The following is a 7,500-nucleotide window of genomic DNA, read 5'->3' as shown; positions in this document are numbered from 1 at the left end:
ATCGTTTGGACAGGACATTACCCAGACTTTACCCAGCCAGTACCCTCGTACAAAGTATGTATCATGTCAGATTGAGCGGCACTGTATGTGGTAACAGAGCAGGTGGTGGTCCGGATAATTTACAGCGAGCGAGTGGACGTCAACAGTCAAATCCACGGCCCGCTCCGCCCATTATCCTGTCGCTCCCTCAATGATTGGCATGAGATTTAAGTGACTCGCCCTAGCCCATCCCACACCAATTTGATCTGAACGCAACATTAAATGGCATTTTGTGTTGTCTCGCTGCTTCCAGGTCGGCGTTCTGATTTTCGCCACCATCGTCGGTAACGTGGGTTCCATGATCACCAACATGAACGCCTCCAGGGCTGACTTCCAGGCTCGGATCGACGCCCTCAAACAGTACATGAGCTTCCGAAAGGTCCGCCACAGGCAGGCAGCTAGTCAATCACCAACAGAGCTTACCTAGCTCATTAGTTAGTCTGTTAGTCAGCCTCACTAAGTACCTGATTCTCTCTCTCCAGGTGACCAAGGACCTGGAGAAGCGGGTCATTAAGTGGTTCGACTACCTGTGGACCAATAAGAAGGCCGTGGACGAGAGAGAGGTCTTAAAGTTCCTTCCTGACAAACTGAGAGCCGAGATCGCCATCAACGTTCACCTGGACACACTGAAAAAGGTGCATGCGCACGCACATTCACATACACACACATACATACAGTGTATGTACACACTCTCTCGCTCTCTCTCGACCATATTAGCTTGTCGTGGGTGGAACAGTTCTTGTTTTTACTGAGGTATGTTGATATACATGAATGGACTTCTTTGATTGATGAATTACTTACTCACCCCCATATCCTATAATTTTCTTTAGTCAGCTCCAGGTGTAAATCCTCTTCTTACAGGGCCTCAAGGTTGCATCTGTAGGGCTCCAGGCCTCAAGCTCTCCGGGTCTTCTCCAGGCCCTTCTTCCTCTTTCCCTGGTGGCTCCATGTAAATGCATGTCTGGTGATCCATCTGCTTTTCTTCATCTCCTCCATCACCCAAAGACTTCTCATCCCATAAGTCCTTGTTGCTGTTAATGTTCGGCCATCGTGATTTTGTGAATTCTTCTTAAGTTCCTATTTATGGTGGTCTGCACTTTCTTGATGGTGGACTTAATTGTCCACTTTGCCATTATCATTCACCTCCGGTCCGCATGTCATCCGCAGCTCTCCATCACTTCTACCAATCCAGTGTTGTCCGATCTGATCTTTGCATAGAGTCCCCCATAAGGATATCGAAGTCCCACTCACGGCAAGCTTCCAGTGTATTGTGCAGTGGGTTGTGAGAGTGGTCTTTGGTCTCTACTACTCCCTTTCCGTGAGGACACCATCTTCCTCACACCCCGAGCACAACAGTGATTTCTCCCACAGTGTATGCCATCCGGACTGTGTCCATCGTGTCTCACAAATGCAGGGCTGGGCTGTAAATATCAATTTCGCTGCTACTTGCACTGACGTCCCCGTCTTGTACGTGGTCCTCACATTGCTGGTTGAGAGAAGGTTGATCAGCCTTTTGGCTTCTGCTGCAAACGGCTTTCTCCCCACAGCTTCATACGTCTTCATACTGAGGATCCTTTCTTCTCAGGTTCGGTTGCTGTTCTTTGTCAGGTGTTTCCGTTTCTGTAGAAATTTTGATGTTTTACAGGGTGGGTGTGGCCCCATGCCCAACCCTCCTGTGAACCCAAACTGGCTGGGGGCTGGCTATCAAATGTACACACCCTATTTTACAGCCTTCCTCCGCCCTTTCCTCCGCCCTTTCCTCCTCTCCTCTCCGTCTCCAGGTGCGTATCTTTGCAGACTGCGAGGCAGGTCTTCTAGTGGAGCTGGTGTTGAAGCTGCAGCCTCAGGTCTACAGTCCGGGCGACTACATCTGTAAGAAGGGCGACATCGGGAGGGAGATGTACATCATCAAGGAGGGGAAGCTCGCCGTTGTCGCTGACGATGGCATCAAACAGTTTGTCGTGCTTAGTGATGGCAGTTACTTCGGGGAGATCAGTATTCTGGCCATTAAAGGTAGAACTGCCTTGAAATACTCTGTAATAATACTGGTTTTCCTTACATCTGGCTCACTGAAGGCAGCAATTTACTCTCCTCCTCTACTCTCTTCTTCTCTGCAGGAAGTAAAGCAGGGAACAGGAGAACAGCCAACATCCGGAGCATCGGCTATTCTGACCTCTTCTGTCTTTCCAAAGACGACCTGATGGAGGCGCTGACAGAGTACCCGGATGCCAAGGCCATGCTGGAGGAGAAAGGAAGACAGATCCTGATGAAGGATGGTCTGCTGGACCTGGAGGTGAACTTCCCAGAGACTTAAGAGAATCATTACTGGACCATGACGTGTGTGATCAGGAGGATGGCTGCTCAGTTAACAGGCTTCTTCCTGAAACAGTTAGTTTCAAGGAGTTCTGCTTTTTTAAATTCATTTTCTGTTTAATACCCACCCCTCATGTAGTACCAAGGTAGGTTTCGCTCTAACTTGTCCATACTGGTCGAACCATTCCTCCATCAGGAGTTCAATGGTAGTCATACGGACAAACAAACAAAATGGAACTCTATTAGCAGAGTGACTCCCGACTCGTGAGTAACTTAGGAACAAATTGTTCGGGATGCTTTCATCCCTTCTACAGGCTGACGACAGGTTTATTTTACTCCTATCATCCTGTAGTTGGCAGCGCAGGGTCCAGACCCCAAGGAGATGGAGGAGAAGGTGGATCGGATGACCTCCAACCTGGACGCCCTGCAGACCCGCTACGCCCGGCTGCTGGCCGAGCATGAGGCCACGCAGAGCAAGCTGAAGAACCGCGTCGCCAAGCTGGAGAGGAAGGTGGCTCCGCCCCCACGGCCTGCCGACCCCCAACCGGAGGCTCCGCCCCCTGCCCCTCCCTAAACAGAAACCGAGAAGCAGAAGAAGTTGAGTGTAGATGAACTGAGAGGAAAGGTAGTGTGGGGGGCACTGGTACCACTTTTTCATTGAGCTGTGTCCTTGCTAAGTCGATGCTGAGAACAGAGCCTTCTACTGGGCATTGTATTGAGGGTACTGGCATGGTATAACTAACAGAATCCTGGTAGTTTTTAGCTATTGGCTGATAATTAACTAATTTGGAAAGACTAGCTGGTAGTTGGGGATGCACCAATATCAGTTTGTCTGATTCCTAAACTTCCTAAACTAAGTCCTTAACTTCTAGTGCCATCTGACCAAGATGGTCAGTTTGGAGACGGTATGATTTAATCTTGTTTACGCCATAAGAAACATCCCACTTGCTCCTAAAAGGTTGAAATCAAATCTATTTTCCTTCATATCCAAAGCCTGGTATCATTTTTCTGCCCCTAACCTGCAGTGTAGCTAGATCTGGAGAGGAGAGCATCATGGAATGGGTCAGAGGTCATGGAAAAGTGGTTCATCCACATGTTATCTGCCCTTGACCTGTGGTGCTGAAGCACAGGAGCATAAGAATGGAGAGAGAGATGTGGGATGGGGGTATGGGTGGGAATGAGAAGGAGGAAGGAGGATTCTTTGACCAGAAAAATGAATTATTTCAGCTTCAAATTACATTGCATTTAGCAGATGCTTTTATCCAAAGCGACTTACAATTATTCAAACACCGACGGACGCAGCCATCAGGAGCAATTAGGGGTTAAGTGTCTTGCTCAAGGACACTACAGCATGCTAGCAGGAGGAGCCTGGGATGGAACCAGCAACCTTTAGATTACTAGACGATCAGCTCTACCTCCTGAGCTACCATCCCCATATGGGCCATACGGGCCATCCCCCTCTTTCTGGCAAACGGCATCCAACTGTACAGCCGGTTTCACACCGACTCCGAAAACACATCCGACAGTCGGTTCCTCTGCCCTAGTGGCTGTGGGATGAACTGGGTCTGTGTCTTCACTCATTATTTTATATACGTGACTTTTTACATAGTTCCAAGACCAGTTTCAATTTAGATCTCGTCTGCCCTAAGCTCGGGTCGTACTGTCGGATCCAAACTTGACGCATTAGTTGAAAACTTTGACCCGTCAACCCCGGAGCCTCGAACACACGCAGAGATCCTGCACCGCCCAGGGGGGCGCCGCTAATTGCAGTACATCATAGCTTTTTGTCGCGGAATCAAACTTTTGACTTCCGTTTTTATTTTTGCTGTTTGTCGGATTCGGTGTGAACCAGGCTTGAGTCCAAACACTCGTCTTGGTGCAACCCGTCTCTGGCCTTGAGTGGACACTACTGTCCAGAGTGAACAGGCCACAGTGACAATGACAGGCATTGCTCCGTCAGCCCCAGTCACCTCCTCCTAAGACATTTCATGGCATATATGTATGAATGTATGAATATGTACTGTATGTGAAAAATAAACCTCTTGAATCTTGACCAGGCTTGGTGGTGCACAATAATTATAAAACGCGGGTTTGGATTTTGCTAATTTTTCTGCTTCACATTAACCTTCTTCCATCCATCATCCATCTATCCATCTATCTATTCATCCATCTATTCATCTATCCATCCATCCATCTATCCACCCACCCATCTATCTATCCATCCATCCATCTATCCACCCACCCATCCATCCATCTAGTAAAGTCAACTCACACTTTATAAAGCGCATTTCATACCAGAGCAACACAATGCGCTTTACAAAGAAATTCAGTCAAAATAGAACATTGTTGTCAGCTGGTCATTTCAAAAGAATGCCCCTGAAACAACAGCAGCAACAAAAGCATCAGCAACAACAGTAGTAGCAACAACAAAAACAATAACAAAAACAAGGACAACAGCAGTAGCAACAACAGCAGCAACAGAAACAACAACTACAGCAGCAGCAACAACACCAGCAGCAACGACAACAAAAACAACAACAACAACAACTACAACAGAAGTAGCAACAACAGTAGCAACAACAGCAGCAATGGCAGCAGCAACACCACAACAACAACAGCAGCAACAACAACCGCAGCAGCAGCAACATAAACGGACACAGCAACAACAACAGAGACAACAGTAACAACTGAAACAGCAACAACAGCAGAAACAACAGCAACATCAGAAACCGCAGCAAAAACAACAGCAGCAACAACAACAACAGCAGCAACAACATTAGCAATGGTAGCAGCAACAGAAACAACAACAGCAGCAGCAACAATAGCAGCAACAACAGTAACAACAGAAACAGCTGCAATAGTAGCAACAACAGAAAAAATAACAGAAACAGCATCAACAGTAGCAACAATTACAACAGCAGTAGCGCAAACAGAAGCAACAACAGAAGCAACAGCAGAAACAACAGCAACATCAGAAGCAACAGCAGAAACAACAGCAACATCAGAAACGGCAGCAAAAACAACAGCAGTAACAACAACAGAAGCAGCAGCAGAAGCTACACCAGCAGAAGCAACAACAACAGCAGCAGCAACAGAAAACAACAACAACAACAACAACACCAGCAATAGCAGAAACAACAGCAGCAGCAACAGAAACAACAACAACAGCAGAAACAACAACAAAATTAAATACAATAGCAGTAGCAACAAAAGGAGCAACAACAACAGCTACAGCAGCAACAAAAACAACAGCAGCAGCAACAGCAGCAGCAACAATAGCAGCAAGAACAGAAACAACAACAGAAAGAGTAACAACAGCAGAAACAGCAGCAACAGCAGAAACAACAGCAACAACAGAAACAACAACAACAATAACAACAACAGAAACAGCAGCAACAACAGAAACAACAGCAACAACAAAAACAGCAGCACCAGTAGCAACAACAGAAAAATAACATAAATAGCAGCAACAACAGAAACAACAACAAGAGCAGCAACAACTACAACAGCAGAAGCAACCACAGCAGCAACAGCAACAACAAAAGAAACAACAGCAACAACAGAAAGGGTGTGGCAAACCGTGTTTCTGAGATAATCACCTTCAAATTTTTACCTACACCAGGTTCATTCAACTATTCTTCTTCGCCGTTTCACAGCAGTGCCTCCGTGTGTGTAAACGTAGTACGATTTAAAGGTTGAACTCCATCAAAAGCGTTTCACATTGTGACTTCACATCACATGGAATATGGAGGAATGATCTTCACCTGGACGGTCGCTTTAAAGGGAACCATCGATCGGCATTGTTCAGCTCTGTAAGTGAACTGTGTTTCCCTATGTCATCTAATGGAAAAATATTTAACTCCACGGTTTAACATTTTTCTACTGTTTATAAATCAAACTCAGTTTTAAAAATTCGTTGAGAGATTAAAAAAAACTTAAAAAAAACCACAAAGGAACACGAATCTGGAAAAATCTAATCTTCCTTTAAGAAAGGTTTTTTCAATCTATGCGTAATGAAGAAATGCGTTAGAAATGCGTGAGATGGCGGCTTTTGCTGTGGTGGGTCATATACAATATGTGCAAGTGGGAGCATAGAGGTTGAACAATAATGGTCCAAGAAACCAACCTAGGGGAACTCCACATAGGCCAGATGGGCCGACCCATTTGCGTAATCTCGCTAATAAAATGTGTGTCAAACAGTGTCGAAGGCAGCACTGAGATTGTTTTTTAGAATGAATGTTTATGTGTAGATCGTACACAGCTTTAATAAGTGCTGTTTCTGTGCTATGGTGAGGTCCAAGGCCAGATTAATAAGTGTCTAAAAGGCTGTTTGAGGTTAGATAGTTGTAAAGCTGAAGTAAACTGTTTTTTCAAGTATTTTGCTGAGGAGGGGCAGGTTGGAAATGGGCCTGTAGTTGCAAGAACTGTTGCATGGAGTGTTTTCTTCAGGAGTGTTTTAATGACAGCTGTTTTAAATGCTGCAGGGAATATACCTGATTGAAGAGAGACATTTATCATTTCTAATACCTCATGTGCTCGGCAGTTAAAAACAGTTTTGAAAAATGTGGTAGGGAGGGGGTCCAGGCGGCAGGTGGAGGACCTGAGCTGACCAACAATGTCATCCGGTCTTTTTATGTCGAAGGGGATGAAATGAGACATGGCAGCAGTCATATTACTGGGGAACTGAAGGGTAGGTTCATTTCTGGATGTTGAGGCACTAATATTCTGTCTGATAGCTATACTTTTGTTCCTGAAGAATGGAGCGTACTCCTCACATTTTTCAGTGGAGAGCATCTCTGACGGGTTGTAGATGGAGGATTAATAAGTCGCTCAACAGTGGAGAAGAGCACTTTACTATTGTTGAGGTTTTCATGAATGATTTTAGAGAAGAAAGACGCTCTGGCCTGTTTCATTTCTATATTGTATCGATTGAATCTATCCTTGAAAATTTCATGATGAACTTGAAGATTTGTCTTTCTCCATTTTCGTTCTGCCTGGCGACACTCTCTCTTAAGCTGCCTATCAACCGCTCCATTTCTCCAGGGGGCTTTTTGTTTTTCTATGTTTTTAGTTTTAACAGGCGCAATCTTATCAATGATATTTAGTATTTTGGAGTTGAAGTTGTTCACAGGATCCTCAGTTGATGAT

The 7,500-nt window shown here is 45.5% G+C and overlaps 1 protein-coding gene across 1 annotated transcript in view; it reads left to right on the top strand.

Annotated features, from left to right (window-relative positions):
• The window catches only part of cnga1b (cyclic nucleotide gated channel subunit alpha 1b), a gene marked incomplete at its 3' end in the record, with an annotated part of 8,914 nt that extends 5,988 nt beyond the window's left edge, over positions 1 to 2,926 (top strand). The window contains exons 8-12 of the mRNA XM_080023607.1: positions 293 to 418; positions 522 to 674; positions 1,821 to 2,052; positions 2,157 to 2,332; positions 2,705 to 2,926. Coding sequence (XP_079879733.1) covers positions 293 to 418; positions 522 to 674; positions 1,821 to 2,052; positions 2,157 to 2,332; positions 2,705 to 2,926 — 909 coding nt within the window. The remainder of the gene's footprint in view (positions 1 to 292; positions 419 to 521; positions 675 to 1,820; positions 2,053 to 2,156; positions 2,333 to 2,704) is intronic.
• Positions 2,927 to 7,500: the final 4,574 nt, after the last annotated feature.

This window comes from Zeus faber (assembly GCF_960531495.2).
Source record: "Zeus faber genome assembly, chromosome: 22".
NCBI lineage: Eukaryota > Metazoa > Chordata > Actinopteri > Zeiformes > Zeidae > Zeus > Zeus faber.
Note: the sequence above shows the minus strand (reverse complement) of the source record. Positions and strands in the feature narration are given on the sequence as shown.